General features: G+C 40.1%; 1 protein-coding gene across 9 annotated transcripts in view; it reads right to left on the reverse strand.

The window, feature by feature from the left end:
- ATXN7L1 (ataxin 7 like 1) overlaps window positions 1-20,406 on the reverse strand; it is a 120,073-nt gene that overhangs the window by 32,950 nt on the left and 66,717 nt on the right. For 7 of the 9 annotated variants that reach the window (XM_066989244.1, XM_066989059.1, XM_066989098.1 and 4 more), the window contains one exon: window positions 4,567-4,789. In XM_066989244.1, coding sequence (XP_066845345.1) covers window positions 4,567-4,789 — 223 coding nt within the window. Of the gene's footprint in view, window positions 1-4,566; window positions 4,790-10,646; window positions 10,737-11,075; window positions 11,327-20,406 lie in introns of those variants that run through there. The other 2 variants (XM_066989430.1, XM_066989488.1) reach the window with 2 other exon arrangements.

The following is a 20,406-nucleotide window of genomic DNA, read 5'->3' on the forward strand; positions in this document are numbered from 1 at the left end:
AAAAAATATAATCAAATGTAAAGTTATACATGAAGAAACAAGCTATTCAGTCTACAGTAAAATGTGGGGAAAAAACACACTGGAAAATAAGGACAAAAATACTTAGTGGTCAGTGGATGAACAATGCAAGCTTTTATTGTATTGTTGTGCTGACATTAAAAGAAAAGGATATAGCAAACAAGATTAAGGTGCGGATTTACTTTTCACATGTCCTCAGTTATACTAGAGTATGTCTTCCAGTTTTGTTGACCAGCGTTCAATACTGATGTTGATGAATTAGAAAGGAACCAGAAAAGCCTACGAATGTATCTGAGGGCTACAGAAAGCGCTTTATCATCACAGACTTCAAAGGCTCATTCTATTTTTTAGATAAGTTAACTGATTTCCTTCTGTTTTCTCACGTTCTTAAATACGCAGTAAATAGCAACTCTTTCAGCAGAGCCTGTGACAAACCCCTGAAACAAGACTGTATTTCCCTCCTCAGCAACTTGTGATAATTTCTTTCAGTTCCAAGCCATTACTTGTCAAGCCATTCCCAAGCAAGAAAAATAGACATAGTACGTCACAATACTGGTACTCATGTCTCTTTATTACCTACATTCTTCAGGCTTTATTAAACACTTTTTTTTTTCCTCGCTATTGTATAATTTTGCTGTTTTTTTTTTTTTGGTCATTCATAGCCATATCTATGCCACCTGTTCAACTTTTTTTTTTTTTTTTTGAATTCATAGAAAATATAACTCAAAACCACTTACAAATGTAAAACACTGTTCTATTTTTCATTTCTGGGATTGCCTCTAGGTGTAAGAAAGTATTTTTGATGTAGTGGTTAGAATATATGGCACAAGTTAACTCCTCTGAATTTTGTTCCCAATTCCATGTTGCATTAGAATTTCTTGACAAGCTTCCCTTTCTCATCTTTTCTACGTATAATGGTATTTCCTAACCACAAAGAAATAAAGACTAAAAGATGATTAAAAGATCCATGTAAGTGACATTACAAACTGTAAATGGTTACCCACAGGTATACCTTTGTGATCTTACTACAAAAAGACCATGAATTCCCTACCTGTCGATGAGAACTACAAAATTTCTGTTTCATTTCCTTTACTTTCAGAATTTCTGGCAGGCAGCAGCTAATCCTCACGGAGGGAGGTCAAGGAGACTTGCTTCAGCTGGGATCACAGGGCTAGCTGGCTTTAACGCTTTGCCCCGGTTTTACACTGCCTCAGGAGCACGGTGCAGGGAAATGAACGTCCCGCAGCATCAGGGCAGTGCTGGGAAGGTGAAGCGGCATCCAGGGAGGAGCCAGGAGCACCTGGCCCCTGCAGTGGAGCCCACGGGCCCCAGAGCTGCAGCTCCTCTGAGGAGAGGGGAGCAAACTGCGTCGTGAGGCGAGGAGGGGTTAACAGAGACAGGATCAGCTCAAGTGGAGATGAGTCAACTGTTGCCTCCTTGGCACCAGAATGCTTTTTACAAACAGTGTCTGGGCTGTTTTTATTGATCATCATCTCATGTTCATTATTATTGTTATCACTAACAATTAACTTATTTGTTGCCTTTTTCTATTTTCTACCTGTTTGCTGTACCTCTTACAATCTCAGCTGCAAGCTCCAGAAAACCCTGGTTCACGTTTATTTGTGCACAGGGCAGTCGTGCTCCAGCACCGCTCCAGTCTCTGTGCACTGCTGTATTAATAGCAACGATGTTAGAGAGAGACAGGAAAAAAATCAGAGCTGAGAGGTATTTCTGGATGATGTATTCACAGTAATCTCTCACATTGCAGCTACAAGAAGGCAAGGAGACAAACAGCAGAGACAAAAATGCAACAATTCCAGCTCTCTTTCACCTGAGCATTCTGATCACGCCTTTTAAAGCATTAGCTGAGGAGCCCTCTGAACCACTGCAGCGCATCTCAGAACATGGGATGTGAAGAAGAGAACGAGCTGCTGGGTCAATGCTTAAGATGATGACTCAAGCAAATCAATAGTGAATTAACAGAAGAGCTGGGCCTACATGCAGGCAGGCATGACAGAGATCTACTGGGCCATGCTGTCGCAGAGGCCATTGCTGAACTACTGCTATAAATATAGCATCTAAAAATTAAAAGAGATGCTGAAAAAAATGTGAAAGAATCAGGGAAGTGCAACAAAGGTTACTGCAGGTCTGGAAAGCAATCATTACAAGTGATACAGCTCCTGAATGAAGCTAACCTATGTTATTTGTGGTATCTCATAATTACTGCAATGTAATGGACAAAAGCACTGAATAACTGGAAGCTTCAGAGGATGATAAGCTGTAACGCATGGATATGTGATGAATTCTGTGCGTATTTTTTGAGACAAATTTGTGTGTCAATTCAGTATGTCTTTCTAAAAGATAAGTGGGTGAAGTTCTATGGCTTGTACAGATCGGTGAATGGAAAATATAATCTTCTCTTAAAAAAGAATTACATTTATGAATAATTTCTCCTTTAAGAAAATCAGATCTACTGAATAATTCCTAGAATTCTAAATAAATATGACAATCCACTAATGGAATTGGAACAAACTCTTTGTTAACAGCTCACTATAAACTGTGATGATTATCAGACTGATTTTACTCTCTAAGAAATCATGCAATCTAAGGCACTTGACACTAAACTTTGAAAGACAAGTTTACCAATCCCCAATTCAGACTGTTAGTGATCTGTTGTGTGATGATTACAGTATCTTTAACCAGTATATGCCTCACTTTCCCCTTGGTAAACAGAACCACAGTGTTATCTCCTCGCAGAGCTACAAGAATTTGGTAATTCACAAGTAAAACTACTGACATATTAATTGCCAAATAATTAACAAGTCAGTACAACAGTTTTAAACAACTAAATCTAACTTATTAATCATCAGTAAATGTTTGGGATGGTCCCAATAATGGGAAAAGGGATTGGTGAAAATGGATATTTTGTTCCCTTTCAGCTTTTACTGACTGACAGAAAGCCATCTGTTGCCAAAATGGAGGATATTGTTTAGATTCAGTTAGCAAGCTGAAACGTAGACATGGAAATTGCTGTCTTTAAAAATAGGTAACAGGTTTGTAGTCAATAGAATTAATACTATGAAGACCTTTCTGAATTTCTTTTAATTAGACTTAAAATAAAAATGCTCTCTTGTATAAAATTCCTCTTTTTAATATTCAAAATAAAAGGCCACTATTCAAGCAAGAGTTGTTTTTTTTTTTAATAGTAAAGAAGGCACTTAGATGTTAACTAAAATAGCCTGTATCTCATCTGTGTAATCTAAACATCCAAAATTTGTATTTTCAGAATTATATACCATAATTGTCCACAACATTCATCGTGTTTATAGAAATGGTGGGTTCTGACTTACAGGAAAATTAGATATTGACTAGGTTTGTTCCAGTGCAAGGTAAATTCTATGGCTAGGCAGATGCTGCTGCCTTTGAAATCATGCCAAGGAGTGTATGTTTCAGGCAGAAAACACCAGCTACTATTTTAACATACTAGGAGTTTACGCTTTGTCTCACTGGTGAATGGTTTATTTACTGCTTTAAGGCAGCTGTGTCAAGAAATGCTACCTAAAATCATGACCCTCTTATGCTAGATACTGCATATAAATGGGAAGGATACTTATATAATAAGTAGATAAAACTTGAGGAAAAGAAAAAGGAAGTCCTTTTATCTCACATTCACAGAAACGGAACTGAAGCTGAGGAAACTGAATTGTAACAGTAGCCTGTGTAGAAGCAGGAACTGAACCCAAATCTCCTGAGTCACCAACCTAGTAACCTAATCACAAAGCATCTTTTCTGTAGATAACTAAGTAACAGTTTCTTAAGGGATAACAGTGACCCAGTTCTGCTCTTCTATGTCTTTGCAACTCTGCTGCTATCATCACAGTCATGGGAGGATGAACCTGCCAGTCTCAAGCCTACATGTGTTTATCTATCACAGTACATGATGCAAGACTCCAAAAAAAAAAGTGATTTTTGCAGCTGGAATATTTTTCTGTCTTCTTATAAAGCAGCACACATTATCAAAATGCAGAATGAGCTCCAACAGCAGCTGCCGTTGAAGATAAATGACTATAACCAGTAAGTTTTCATGAACATGAGCTAAAGCAATGTTAAGAACTTTACAAAAATTATCTGACTGTTTAAAAGCATCACTTTTAAGGGCTGATACTGTAAAGGCAGATGGACCTCGAAGATAGTAAACTGACTTAATATCTCACTTACTATATGCATCTCAGAAAAGCAGACATTTGATGGAACATCAGAAGAGTATATCAGTCCTTTTTCCTGTTTACATATATATATATACATATATAAAAATGGTTTATATATATGTATATATATTTAAAATAACTTATATATATGTATATATATATATTTAAAAGACTTCCCAATTTCCTCCCTTAAGAAATGTAGGGGTTTAAAAGGTAAACTTAGAAAAGATAAGAATAGACTTTTTTTTTTTTCAATTGTGAAATGTATATATAGATACTTATTTTTTGAACACCAACAGCTCAACTAAGTTAGCTAACTAACTGTTCTTTTGGTACTTACCATGGTTTATCCCTTGATACTTTTGAAGGAAAGACTGTGTGCTGTTTGCTACTGGAGGTAAGTAGATTGTCTTTGGGCGTTTTGAATGGCTTTGAGTTGCTGCTGACAGGGTTATGGCCGCTGATACAGGATTTCGGTTTCATCTGTACTAGGGATGTCCTGGAATTACAGGCTGGAGAAGCTGGAGAAGGGGAAGGTTTACACATTGAACCGTGTCTTCGTTCTGTAATGGAAAAATAATATACTTTACAACATTTCATAGCCTAAGATTAAAAAAAAAAAAAGTCAGGGAAGAGGAAATTGTTCCTCTTTATTCTAGTTACAATGATTTTATCAATCCAAAGAATGATTACCAGTTCATTACTGTAGTGAATGTAATCATGCCAAAAGATAATTAAACAAAATCAACTCTGTAAAGTGCTCTGAAAAATGTAAACAGAGCACAACAAACGCTAACTAGCAACACATATCTGCCAGAAAATTTCACTACGAAATCTCAAACCATTGGTCAAGCACCAGGTACCCACCAGCACCTGTGTGAGCTACGCTGGGTGTCCCAGCTCCTTCGCAGATATGTAGCAACAGCCCAGGTGACTCAGTGAAATACACCCTGATAGACAGAAGACTGCTTCTATCCGGGTTCATATCAGATCCATGTGACCCGGTTACTGGGCAGTTTACCTCAGGACTACCTTGCTCCAGTTCAATGGGAAGCTCTAAGGACAACATGCGGAAGACTGAGCAGTAGCTAAAGGCCTGCTGCTCCGTCCCTCCCAAAGAGGCAGGCTCTGCCCGGTTAATAGCTGGGAGGTTATCTCCAAGCTCCAATCAAAGTAAAACCTTTTTTCCTTTTTTTTTTTTTTTTAAGCCACACAGAGCTAATGGCAAGTGCCGAAGAGCAGGAAGTTTATGATCATTTACAAACACTGCGTCCGGAGGCCGAGCACTGGACAAGTGTCGTCCGCGCCAGCGCAAGGGGCCTCCTGGCCGTGCTGGCCCCACAGCAGGGCAACAGGCTTCAGGACAGGCAGCCGTCAGAGAAATTGTTTGGGTTTAGTCACTAGTATTACTAATATTACAATCTACGTGATCTATCCCTGATATTATAGCCATTTGCTTCAAAGTAAAGATGTTTCATGGGGAGAAGTGGTTTCCAGTCAGCGGCCGACCAGGCCCGCACAGCGCTAGGCCTCTGCCCCACTATGGGCACAGCCACCAGGCACAGCAGTACGGCCTAACAACAGACCCAGAACCTTGCCAAGGCGAGTCTCTCCCCCTCAATACACATAATTTTTTCCTAGTCTAAAGCCTTCAGCACTGAGACTGAGGAGTGCTGGGTGCTGCTCTCCGAGCTTGCCCCGCCAACTAGGAGCGGGTTGGGGAAGCAACGGCAACCTGCTGCTCCGAAGGAGAGGTTTTGTGTTCACATCCCAAACCGGGTGCTCGCTGGTTTGATATTTCAAGGATAACGAAGAAAAATTTTCCCACAGAGAATCAAAACATGACAATTTGTCAGGCATGTCCGCAAGTAAAAACTTGCCAGTAGCAGAGGGATTCATCCATGATTAATTTGCAATAGGCGAATACCTCAAGAACAAAGAGAAATGCTTGAAAAAAATCTACGAAGAGTATTTCAAACTGTTTTACTACATCTCCAGTGACTAAACAAAGGATTTTCTATTAAAGCCCAGCACCTCCCTATCTCCATATATTCACAGCTTTAACTACAAACGCTGAAATTCCCTCAAGATTCTCCTGTAATCGAAGAACAAAACTTCCATAATTATCTTCAATGCAAGAAGTAGTTCACCTCAGCCCCAAATGCCAACCATCATTTGCTGGTTTTCACCCGGCCACATAGGTCAGTATACAGTCCCTGCCTCCAGAAGTCCTCGGCAGGATGTAATTAATTTACATTCATTTCACTCCACATTTGTGTTAACAGCCATGTAAAGCTACGCATCTGTCTCTGAAGTGCAGTTCTATTCACAGAATATTTATTTAGTTAAATAATAGCTGCTGTGTTAAGATTTACCAGCCTTCACAGCAACTATTTAATCAGTTTAAATTAGATTAATAAAAATTTGCAATTTTACCGTTAATTACTTGAGGGCTGATGAAAAAGAACTGCTGTGTAACCAAGAAAACCAAGCCACAAGTGAAACTTTGGAAAAAAAAAAAACACGCTCTTCAGATCCAAATTCTATAAATTCTGGATTTATCACTACTCAAATCTTCACCATAGCTTTTGGTTTTCTCCAGACTGACTGCCCTTGAGTAAACCATATCTTTGATATCATCCCTAAGGATATATTTGGAAGTGAAATACACTACTCTGTTATTAAAATTAATCTTCCGGAAAGACAGACATTCAAGATACTGACCATCTAAAATTATATTTAAAAGTCATCTAAGTATCACATGCCATAGCAGGTTATTTTCTAAGAGTCACCTTACACTGGATTTTTAAAAAACACCAAAGCTGAACATTCGGTGTTCTTTCCAAGATGATTTTTACAGTTCATTAATTCCCAAGAGCCAAACACTACATTAACTTTTTTTTTTTTAAACGATATAACATCTAAAATAGTAGAAGAGGTATAGCAGTAATATGAAAATATAGTAAGTGCATCCCGCTATTTTAAATAAATGTTTACCTGTAAGATAGGGAAGGAAAGGATTAGAAGATTATATATTTTATCTCAGTGTGCCAGATTGGTGGTCAGTGTTGTGATCAGAACTGACTGCTACATTTGGTGCTTCCTTTCATCTCCTCCAGCTCCATTCTTCCCCCAAAGCACAACTACAGAAAGCCCTCCACGCTTCAGAGAGCTTCTGATACTTTGAGAATTACCAGTGTTACTCAGCTTCTCTTGAAATTTCCTATATGCAAAATGGAAATTGTGACCCCTAGAAAGTCACACAGCAGGAAGAACATAAATAGCCAGGGCCGCACAACTGTTGACAGTGTCGGACACCGTTATGAGGAGAAAAATTGACAAGTTTACTCATGCAAGGTAACATCACTTCAGTGTGAGCAGGAGAGGATGGCAGCAACACCTTACGAGGAGGGCTGCAGAGGAGTGCTGGAAGAGTAACTCCTTGAAAGGCGGCAGAAAGCAATTCTTTAAGCTGGGCAGGCACTGCGGCAGGAGGCTGGGCTTGCCAAAGGTGTGAAACCTCATAGAAAATCCTGATGGTGGGGGCATAAATCATAGCTAAATACTGATAGATTTCTTCACAAGAGCTGTTAGGATAAGAGCTATTATTGTAAGAGCTCCTGCCTCTGTGCTGTGCTTCCTTATCAAACTAAATTTCCCAGTCACATCTGTTCTTTAAAAATTTCTACTAATTTGTCTATTAATATTTTACTTATTACATTATTAATCTGCTGTTATCCAGCCTTATTAGTAAATTAATAGGTGAATAAAAGACATTTGCACATCAGATAGATATTATCAAATCAAATATTCACGTGCTAGCACATCCAGAACATAACTAGCCATCCATGTAGAAGCTTCTACACTCATCTGCAGGTTTATACATAGACAAATTAGATCTAGCAGGGCAGATGAACTCATACACACACAGCTGTGGACATATCTGTCCCTGTTTACATGAACAAATGGCAGAGTCACTGGTTATACATGAACAGAAAGTAGGATGAAAGTTTTTGCCCCTAAAAATAATAAAATCCTGCAAGACAACTAGAAATCCCATCACCACTCATAAAATACTAATCTAAATTTTACATCCATTTCAGTTTCTGCAGAAGTTTCCAATGCTATGAATGCGTGTTCAAGTTTAATATATGAAGAATGCCCCCAACTTTTCCAGTTAATCTCAATATTTCCAAATATGCTTGCGCTCCTCAAAAATAACAACACACATTCTGTTTTCTTCCCAAATACCAGTTGCTGTCAAATCCAAAGAACAGAGAGAGCACAAAGTTACAATCCTCTTTACCCCATTAATCCTTCTGCAACCTCTCAGCTGTCTCAGAGCAGCCACTGCAGCAACTGACAAGCAACATGTGACTCGTGCTGTCAAACAGTTAATGTATTAATGACAGTAATCTCCGAGAGAAGTTTAACACGCTCGCCCCGAATTAACAGCGCTTTCTGAAGAATCAATCGCAGATCGATACTTGTCGTTTTTTCTGGTTAGTATCTGAAAGCTCAACGCTACAGATTGTCCTGACGCGCGTTACGAACTCTGCATCAGTAGCACTGCGAACGATCTTAAACTTTTCCAGGAGATTCTCCATGTCCTATGGAAACATGGATGCAGTCCAACTTTCTCAGCCAAATCTGAATTGTTTGCTAGATGTGAAGTCCTTATGTTGTTGGAGACTTAACAGTCCCTGAATCTCCAGAGCTTCTCTCCCCTGCCCTTGCACTCAATTTCAACTCCTTCTTCCTGCATCCCATGGAACGCAGTCCCCTACCTTTCCCCAAAACCTTTGCTGCAGCTGCCAAAGTCCTCTAGGTCTGTCTTTGAATCTGTAATTCCACTGGATCCTCTTTGACTGGTCACCAGGGAATACTAGCAGCTGTTTTGCAGGAAACGCCACATCTCCTTCTAATCATAAGCAAAAAAGCAAAGCAATAGAAAGGCAACATGATCTCCAGATCTACAAATAGCGTGTGGGAAAAGAGGCAAAACACATTTTGAAGTAGAATGTATTTTCTTTAATTTTTGCCTCGACTATTCCTTATGTAAGATAAATCACCCCCTTAGCTCTCAGCAAACCTTAAATACAACAACACAACATTAAATACATTGCTAGTAAATTATGCCAACCACATGTTTCTAGGTGCACTGCAGCAGTATTGCACCCAGAAAAGACCTTTATATGATACTGAAACCACAGATTTCTCCAATTTGGACTACGAACAAATACCATTCACAGTATATTCCACCTAAATCCATTCTTACCCAACATGCTCTACTCAAAATTCATCAAATCAAGTGAACAGGTTTTGCCCACAGTATGCGTCTCATCCGCTGGGGAGACTTAGAAGACTGCAAAGGAAAAAAGTCATGAGACAGCTTAAGCGCAGAGACAGATACGCCTTTGGTCTTTCAGTATTTTTTGCAGGTAGTTCAAAAAAAATCCCTCTAACGTTGACAGAAGAGCACACTAGAACTTTGTCAGCAACAGTCATTTCGAAACACAATTCTCGTTCAGCACGATCCTACTTCCTGCATACAGGAGGCCTACGGCAAAATCAGTTTTAAGTTGACCCATGAGTAACTCAGTGACCTGGTGTTAGGGATTACAGCTTGGTACCACATTTGGAAAAAACAAGCAAAACATAATTGCTGACACCGAGAAACGTAAAAGTTATTTGCTGTTAATAAACAGATTTAGTTTAAATAAAACTCCTTAAAAGCTTATGTTCATCACAACACTCTAGTCTGTAGTATTTAAAATAGCATAAACTAACAAATCTGACTGCCCTTAACACAACACGAATACCATTTATTGTTCCCTATTTACAATAAGCAGATGTTAATGAAATTTAGTATCTAATCCAAAGCGTGATTGTGTTCCAGCAATACACCCATCTTGTTGATGACCGTGTTACTTATGGTAACAGCAGACACCACCTATGCACGAGTTGCAGTTTTTCTATTTACAGTCTATCCTGAGGTGCTTTGTTACACAGCCCTTCGCCGTGCACAGTTGAGCAATGTATACTTACAATTTCAGCAAACAGTAAAGTGAAACTTTCCACCTTGTACTTATCCCAGTTCAAAGTTTAAAAATGCACTTGGCATTAATTCTAATAAAACCCAAACAGAAAAAAAAAAACACACACACATGCCCGAAAAGCTACGATCAGCCACCAGAAAATTGAACAAGTAGACTACTTGCAGAAATGTGTCATCCTGCAGTAACTGGCAGCTGGTTCATAACAAGAGTTCATAAACACCTTGTAAGCACTTTCATTTTGCAGCCACAGTCTAAAAAAAAAACCTAACAAAAGCCAGTACGTGAGGTTAACTAAAAATAAACTCAGATTTGACGCTAACAAACTACAGCTTAACATTGCAAGACTGAAGGACGACTTTACCAGCTTTTTGGACAAAATACTATTCTGAGTCCAGCTGAAAAAGTTTGGAAATTATATCCGCAAACCGTTCCTCCCTTCTTGCACCGTGCACTGTAAAGGAAACGGCACAGTCAGTTTCATTTTGATACTTCTTGTAAACTGACAAAGGAAATAAACTGCCAACTCAAACCCCAGAACTGATCCGCTGTACAAAACGCAGCTCGACAATTGCAAGCTTCATTCCAGGTCAAATGACATAATTGGGAAATTATCAAGTGCTAAAATAACCACCGTTCCGCTCGTGTTTATTTACAATAAACACGAGCGTCGCTTTCTGACATAAACCCACGAAAACGGTTCTCCATTTCCCAAAAGCCTACAACTGAGTAGGATCAGCAAAATTATGCAAAACATCCTGCGAGAAGAAGAAATGTAAACTGAGCCACTTACAGCGAGGAGCAGGCTGCCAACTTAATCTGATTCTACGACGACTGTAAACATGTACTTTTGGAACGTGAAATGATTCACATTGCCACAGATGCCGTCAGAGGAACGCAGCAACGTGACCAGGCATTCTGCACACGGTAAAAAGCAGGCAGATGACCTGCCGCAGCGAATACCGGATCGGTGCTCGCGCGCACACCGCCTGTTTTGACTACAGGCACTTGTTAAGCACCAAGTTTCAGGTCCTACCAGTTGGACACCAGAGCTGATCCCGTGCCAAGGACAACAAGCCCTGAAAGCGGCTGCGTGCTTTTTTTTTTTTTTTTTCTTCTGAATTGTTGATCCAGCCCAAGGAACTGCAGAAGTGAACCAAAGTGCAAAATTAAAAGCGACAAGAAACACAGCCTTTTATCAGAAGACACTTCTTTTTTTCTCTTTCTTGATTCAGGAAAGGACGAGGGTGTTTATGTCTAAGGGACTGGGGCAAACCTGCTGTTTTGCTGAAACATCTTTTATTTATGGAAGAATACCCTGAGTTTTTCCAAGGGCAGTTATAGGTGAGACAGCAGGATTAATCTCTAGAATAACACTAAATTACTCCAAAGTGGCTAAATTTCTTAAAAACGGCCAAATTCCATAAAAAACACTCAGCATTTCCCAGAACGCTTATTTCTTTTTGGAATAAAGCATAGAAAAAAAACAAACAGGAAGGGTCGAACAGACCTCCACCATGGCATAAAAAAGCTTCAAATGGCGGGATTAATTACGCTAAATATAAAACGAAGCTGCTGGCTACTTGCTCGCTTCTTTTTGCGAGTATTTTGAGATCTAAAGATGAAGCTCCAAGGCACTGCTGGTGTATTAGAGAGCCAGGAAAAGGATGGAAGAGCGAATACCTCGTCCTGGTGACAATGTCACTCCTCACGTCATGCAATTAGAAGACCTAGATTTAACGCCGGTGCCAAGGCCTATTTCTTAGCTCTAAAAGGATACTAATGATTTAAGATATTAACTTGCTTAAAAAAAAGAAGTTGGAGATTTTGGAGACACAATTCTCTATGTGCAACCTGACAGTGCCACTGCAGGAAAACCACCTGGTTTTCTATCACAACTTACACGCTTTCCTCAGGTCAGCAAGACCAAAAATCCCTGGGCAAAAAAGACATAACAGAGCAAGTGAATCACGGGCACACTTTGTTTTTTTGCGTGACACTCTACGAAAGAAAAGCAAGGAGGGCTTAGGCATGGAAATTTCCAGTTCTGCTGGAAGAGATGCTCTGGTGGCCCAACATGAAATCTGTGAGACACCCCGAACTCCCTGGGAGGGTGTGGGGTGAGTATATCTTACACCTTGTGCCATGTGCTTATGCCATAAGGACAGACCTCACCACCCTCTTGCACAAGTTCCTCTGAATTGATATTTTTTTTTACCTGCTGACCAGTGGTAATAGTATTTCCAGTATTTCTGTTCTCAGATCAAGGAAATATACTCCCAGCCCTAACCTACAAAGTTTTCAAGCAATCAAGCAACAGTGCTTCCATTTCAGGTAAAGGCAGCACCACAGAAAAATAAGAATCTTGTGGGTGATCTGTGTATGTGAAGAGAAATCTTTAATTAGGCTATTTGTTGGATGTAACTAAATGTTTTATTTAATACCGAAATAAAACATTGGGAACAGCACACTAGTTTATGAGAAATAAAAATTTAAAAACAACTCATCTATTCACTCCCCAAAGAATCTGGGGAATAATCTTACTGCAGACAGACTGCTGCAAAAAGAGGAAAATTTGGTATCGCTGTTCCCTCATGCTTCATATCGTGTAGCAGACCCCTTTATCAGCCCTAGGGCAGATCTTTCTCATTCAAGGTCATCTGCAGATACAGATTTTTACTTATTTACTTGTATTTTTCAGAGGTATCCTGGAATATTTTACCTATCTCCACCTTCAATGATATTTAAAATATAAATAATTTACATAAATTAATGTTTTAGGAACTCATCAGATGTTTTCCCCTTCTATCATAAGACTACTATAGAAAATTAGTACTTCTACTTCTTTAATGTTTTACTTAATCTAAGCAGAGATAAAACAATACTTCTTTTGGCAGATAAGATAGCCACAGAAGAGTAAGGAAGGACAGCCGAGGTGCTCTGGCAAGTCCCCACAACGAGCTCAGGGTTAGGTGCGATGTATTTTCTCCATACTCAGACCCAAACTAATCAGACGAGCGGTGTTCAGCTCCTCCTGCAAAAATGAACGTGATCACTAAGGTTTTTCAGGTAATTGAGCTAACGGTGCTAGCCATATTACGCATACCATTAGAAGTCAGTCATACTTCCACAAGTTAAAAATGCCTCTACAGGCAAAAGAATAAAACAAACGTAATAGCAAGATGAGCCTTGTTTAAGCAAAATACCCGTATTTCATGACTCCATCAAAAACAATGCTGTAACTTACTGAAATTGGCCCAGAATAATAGCTCTGTAGTACTTGCATGTAACCTACTATTTCAAACCTCTGGCTTTTTCAGCTCTGTTATTTGGGATCCAAACCCAGCATCTGGTGAAACAACGTGTTTCTTTTTTCTATATTAACAACCAGATGTGCCATAAACAAAAAAATAATGCAAAATATTTTTCTGAAAATCCATGGGTTTGATCCCTAAATTTGATCCATCTCAGTTACGCTGAGCTTTTCTGCCCCACAGTACCCTTACAATTTCATCCCATATCCAGAGTCTTTTTGTCCCCCATCCCACCAACGTCCCCCAAGCAAGGTCTAGAGGTACACACATGACAACTATCAGTACAAGTGTGCTGCTGCAACAAGGAACACTGTTCCCTGGGGGCACAGTAAGGTGTCCCTTCACAGTTGCTGATTTTCACAAAATTGCTGAAAAACTTTGCCTCTTTGAAGCCAAATTGGCATGGAGTTAAAAATTCTTCGGCAAAAATCACTGTAATCACATGAGCCTTATTAGTATTATTTTCTGGAAAACTCAATTTGAAAATTTTATATGGTATTTTTTACCTGCTTTTGTGTATTTGTTACTCCTCATGGATATTCCCTGGCCTCAAATTAATCCCCTTGTAATATTCTGATGTCGTTTGAAAATCAAGTTAACCAAACAGATCTGCCCAAGCGAGGACTACTGTTTTGTTCTGAAAACTGAATGAGCTTATATTTAAGTTTTAATCCGTATTATCAAACCTGCTATAAAAGCAGCATAAGCGCCAGTGTATTTTCTCATTCCCAATGTTTTAGATAAATCAGCTTCCATGTTCTTCAGGCACCTTATTTGCCACAAATAATAAAACCTATTATTTAGCACACTGCAAGAATACCCACAGGTTATAACTCCCTAAATCGCAGCATCCAAAGTGAACGTCCAAAATAGTTCCTGAAGAGGTCATATTCGTGTTTCTCTCACTAATAAAACAGCACTTACAAACAGAAAAACCCCAAACCCTCAACCTTCTACAGAAGAAAACTGCGAGCAAACCATGCTGAAAAGCCTACCTGTAAAGGCATTTTGTTAGCTGTTCCTTTCTCTTCATAATTTCTTTAGTTCCACATTTATTTGCAACTTAAGATCCAGAAAGACGGTTTCTAATGTAACTTGCGTCATTTAGCGCACAGTAAGAAACTCAGCCCTAACTGCACATAAACGACATAGATGTAAATCGGCTTAAGAGAATCCAAATGAAATGCACTTTGTATTCTACCTCTGAATGCGTCTTACCCATTTGTCACTGCAAGTAACTTCATGTATTACAGAAGCCTTGCTATGGATAAACCTGTACCTGTCCGTAACACCAATAGTTTTTCCATCATTGCCCTGAATGGGAGAGAATGATACATGTCAAAGATGTTATATGTCGGTTCTACCCTATATATAAATGGTTTATTTCAGATAAACCGGCCTTTACTCTTTTTTCTCCTGCTACTATATAATCACTAAGAAATCCAGACTTCCACAATTTTTGAAGCATGACCACCGTTTCAGATGTGTGAACAAAGATATTTTCCAAGGCCATGCAGCAATTAGAGCGAGGATCTGAATTTAAGGCATTCCAAACTTATTCATCCACTCACGTTGCCCCCGTCACATATTAGTGTGGCAGGAGTGGCACGGGGGAAAGATGCAGATGATTCCCATTACGACTACCTACCGAGCTGCGTGTGTGATCTCTGCAACATGACAAGGCTGTGACAGCACGTCTGTGCAAGGCAGCTTTCCCTCCTGCCACTTCCAATGCCATTCAGTTCAGGTGGCTTCAACTTTCTGTGCATCTTCGCAGAAGCACACACATGGTGTATTTTAGAAGAACTTTTAGGACAAAATGAGTATGTAGAAACTCACCCGCTGACGACAGGGGTTATTTTTGCTATGAGGCACTCTAATTACTTTACTGTAATTAATTGCACAAGTTCAGTGGGGAAAAAAAATCACTTCTCAGGCATAACTCAACTCAAAATAATTCCTGCAAGTTTCAGCACGGACAAGCTTGATTTGTAAACAAACAAACCAAGATCATTGCAAGTCCAACTTGTAAGCAAGTCCACATGAAGGAATCAGTTTTGCCTGAAGATATTTAACTATGAGAACAAGCATGCACTAAACAACTTTCCAAGGTATCATGTTTGACATGTATCAGTTGGTTTTGATTTAAACCACCTGAGTCACTTACGGCACAGGTAAAACATTTTAGGATGATTATTTACCATCGGGGCTGAGCTGGTGTCATCCCTGCCAGGTGTAATGTCACTTCAGGTGGGAAGAATGAACAGCACAACCTTTTGTCAAGAGTCGAGAGCAACCTCTGACAGTCAAGAAATCATTACAACGGGAGTAAGCTTGGGAGCTAACAGGAAGGAGAAAACAGTTTTAAGGGTAGGATTGCAAAGTGTACAGACGGTTATTTATAGAGTCAACACTCAATTATCCATGGTCAGATTATCTGTACCAGAGATGCAGAAACAAATGAGCTCCAGCTGGGCTCATTAGCCTACATGCAGCTCAGTGCAAATGTTCCTACACTTCTAGGGCTGGCGTGGGTCTGGAAATAATGCAACAACTTCTTTCCAGCATAAGGCTGAAGTCCTTTTTGATCTAAACTGAGGCACTTTGGTTGTCTCCGTATGACATTTCCAAAGACAAGAACACTGGGTAAAAGGGCCCGGAGTCCAGATGAAGGCACTGCCTTGCAGCATTAGCCCCGCGCCCCAGGTCCCGAGAAAACTCAGGCAGAGCTGGCTGCGTGCATTCCTGCCCTGCTGCGTCAGGGCTGTCCTCCGCCTGGACTCCAGGGAGCTGGGGAGCTCGCTGCCGACCAGAGCAGGATACTTGTGACAGCGCAGGAGCCAGCACCAGCCAGCATGGCAAACGCTAATAAAAACCCAAATACAGCTGGGATGGCCTCCGTGCTGAGGGCCTGAGCTGTGAGATCACTTGAGATTATGATTTACAGCCAGGTCATTTAAGCCAGATACTTCAAGTAAGGGAAAACTTAAAATGCAAGCGTTTTCCTAACTGTAAGAAAAACAAAGCAACAGACAATACTAGTTCAGACTGAAGCTGTTTTCCTGGCCACAAAGCCAAAATTTCCCTGTAATTAGCAGTGAAATAAAAAGGTACACAGGGAAGGAAATGGAAAAAAAGAGCAACATGACTTCCTACCTGCCAATTGCTTCCTCTGAATCAAGCTATCTGTGTTCATGCTGCAGGGCTGAATCCTTTCTCCCATCTATCAGGAGACAGCAAACTCCAGAAGAGACTTTATGCTCTTTAGACCCTTCTGGAAGTTGTCTCTCCTCATCAAATCGAGGCTGCTATAGCTGAAAGAAATCCTACTATTTAGAGATAATAAGAGATATTTCTACATTGGAGGAGTTTGGAATTCTTTTCTTTTTCAGCTCTGGGAGTAACTTGACCGAAGAGGCAGACGGAGGACAACATGCAGGATGCTGCCATGAAAAATCTCAGCTATAATCAGCTGACTCCAACTTGATTACAGAGGAGGAACTACACTCTGTATTTGGCAAATTGATCACAGAGCAAGTCTTTTCTAAAGCTTATTGCTGAGTCTGCAAATTGGTAGCTAGACAGTACAGTAGATTTAACCAGCAATGGCTAACAAGCGAACCAAAATTAACCATGCCTGAGCAACTGACCTTGTTTCTAAATACTGAAAGGAAAATATTTATTTACACTGAAGACAGCAATGTATAGCACGGAACTGCTTAAAGTAGTTTCAAATGATAGCAAAAACCAAAGGTCATGGTAGAGAACACGAGGTAGAGAAAGCAGCTATCTATCCCAGAAGAACATCACTGTAACACTTGCAGGAATCTGCACGTCCTAAATCGACAACCTTTAAACCCCTCCTTTCCTTCTCCCTAGTCCTAAATGCCTTGACTTCCACGTTGCTTAAAGTCTGAAAAAGAAATAATTCAAGAAAAAAAAAGTTCAAAACTAAAGTTCAGCACAATACTACTTATCAGAGAATTCTGGCAGTTCCAGTTGTTTTATCTGCTTAGATTTCAAATGCCTAACACCTAAAAGCTGATAGCACTGGAAGCTACAGAGGATTTATTGTCTTTGCTATTTTATCTTCGGACATTAAGTTTATTCTCATTATTAGGAATTAATATATTTTGGGTGGTATAACGTTCAGCCAACAAAAATGGAAAAGACGTCTACTGCTGTACAGTATCTGCGCATCTTGTGTACTTTTTTTTTTTTTTTTTTGAGTACTTACTAATGATGGAGCATCACAAGCACTAGAAGGGAGCAGACTCGATTACTGATAAACAACCGGGAGCCAAAAGACTTTGCTGAATGTTTGCCAACTCATATCAGCAGAAGGTTTAAAAGTTTTCGCCTCTTATTTACTGTAACAAGGTACAGGCCAACGCTCCCCTCCTCCCCCTCGCCAAATGCCACCAAACTAGGAAAGACCAGAAATGCAAAACACACGACGTGAAACACTGTGCTGAGAGTCTCAACTGTTGTAGGGTTTGAGGAAATACACCCAAGGTATTTCCCCTTCACGTGGGCTACTGCCACAGCAAATTTCAGCCTGTAGCTTCCAGGTAAACTGGCAGCGTATCTGTCAAGTACACACATGTGAGCTGTGCTTAAATAAACTTTCTGCTCCATTACTGCTCCCCCCTGCCACAAGATATCAGCTCTAGCCAGGAACATGATTAGCAACAGGCTGTGTAACGCTTTCACAGAACTTCAGAGGTGACACTTACTGAAGGACAGTGAAATTTTACAGCCTGAAGGCCCCGGGGCAAAGCGTGGAGGCCAGCACTGGGCCTCACGTGTGACTGCCACAGTTGTACCGCGATCAGAGATGCGATTTCTATATCTGCTCCGCCTCCCTTTCAGAACATTCCTGGTTCACCTTTGCCTCCAACCTTGTATTAATACAGGGCTGCCTCGTGGTGTAGGATCAGAGAGGGGCAAATTGTAATAAGGTCACCTCAAGTCCTTCAGCAATTGCTTCCTCGGGCAGGCTGTCCTGAGGCATGGGCTCGCAGACTCGCTGCTCTGAAATGGGACCCGCTTTCACAAGGTGCCTAAATTCACCCTGCATCAGGGACCGACCTCTTTCTCTTTGATCATCATACGCCAATTACAAATCTTACAAGCAATTCCTAACCTATAACAACTAAATTATTATATAGAATCACATAATCATTCAGGTTGGAAAAGACCTCTGAGATCATCTAGTCCAACCTTTAACCTAGTACTGAAGTCCACCACTAAACCACGCTAAGTTCTACATCTACACGTTTCTTGAAGACCTCCAGGGACGGTGACTCAACCACTTCCCTGGGCAGCCTGTTCAATGCCGCACAACTCTTTCAGTAAAGCAATTTCCCCTAATATCCAAACTAAATCTTCCCAGGTACAACTTGAGGCAGTTTCCCCTCGTCTTATCACTTGGTGCTTGGGAGAAGAGCCCAATCACCACCTCGCTATAGCTTCCATCAAAGTAATTGTACAGCACGATGAGGTCTCCCCTGAGCCTCCTTTTCTCCAGGCCAAACAACCCCAACTCCCTCAGATGCTCCTCAAAGACTTGTTCTCCAGACCCCTCACCAACTTCACTGCCCTTCTCTGGAGATGCTCCAGCACCTTAATCTCCTTCTTGTAGTAATGGGCAACAGACCGTGGTGAAATGGGCTACTTTTGTAAGACTTCTGCTTTCCCCTTTAAAATTACCTGTCAAAATCTTTGTGTGGCAAATTGTAAACAAATTATGCTATGCTGGTTTTGTATTTTAATTAATATAGAGCGATACTGGTCAGATACCTCAGAACATCCTTAGCTCGATAGATAAAGCTCATTTAGCAGCCACAAACTTTCACAGATTTACAGGTAACACCTCCAACAGCTCACAGGTTTCAGGTAAACAAGCAGGTTTTCTTCTGCCCCTGGAAAATCCGTAAAAGTTTTCTAGGGTAAGTTACTTATAACCATTTAATAACAATGTAACGGTGATAATGTTTGTTAACAATGTAACAGTTTTCTCCTTCCATTTTTTTTTAGTACAAATAGAGGAAGGCTGTAATTGCTGCATACAGAAAGTAACTGAGCTATAATTCATACTACGGCATAGCAGAGGTAAAATGGTAATGCCAATGTTACAGCTGATAGTAAACAGCCCTTAGAGCTTGCAGGCAATCCTCATCTTTTCAACAACTCCAAATTGGGAGAAATCAGATATATTTAGAGAATAATTTATTATGACAGTACTCACTTTCTTTTAATTTAAATTTACACAATTCAGACCCTATTGAAGCCTCCAAAAGCAAACGTTCGGTAATTCCCTTGTTCTTTATTTAAAAAGCTCTATGGAATTTATATAAAGGAGTCCATTAAAAAGTTGACAGCTGCTAATTCAAGAGTCAGCAATTTCCCATTACAGTGGCAGATTGTGTTTAAACTGCTTTGGTACCACTGTCATGTTATTAATCAAGTAAAGAAAAAAAAAAGGTAGGAATTATGTATTTCTGAAACACTACCTAGTACCAACATAGTCAGATATAGCTTGCACTGTTTTTTTGCCACTCCACGACACGTGAAATAGATGTGACGGTGCAAGCAGAGAACGTACAAATAAATACTATGAAAAAGGGAGAAGTCATGATAACTTCTCTGCATATATGGGTCTACCTAAAGCTTTTCTATGTTTCCTGAGCCTTTCTGAAGGGACAGCAATGCCGGCTGCGAACGGCATTCAGCGTCTGCTCCCAAGCTGAAATCCTGGGTGTAATTCATGCGGGTTTGTGCAAGCATAAAAATCGCAGAAGACATTAG

Source organism: Anser cygnoides, chromosome 1 (assembly GCF_040182565.1).
Source record: "Anser cygnoides isolate HZ-2024a breed goose chromosome 1, Taihu_goose_T2T_genome, whole genome shotgun sequence".
NCBI classification, from domain to species: domain Eukaryota; kingdom Metazoa; phylum Chordata; class Aves; order Anseriformes; family Anatidae; genus Anser; species Anser cygnoides.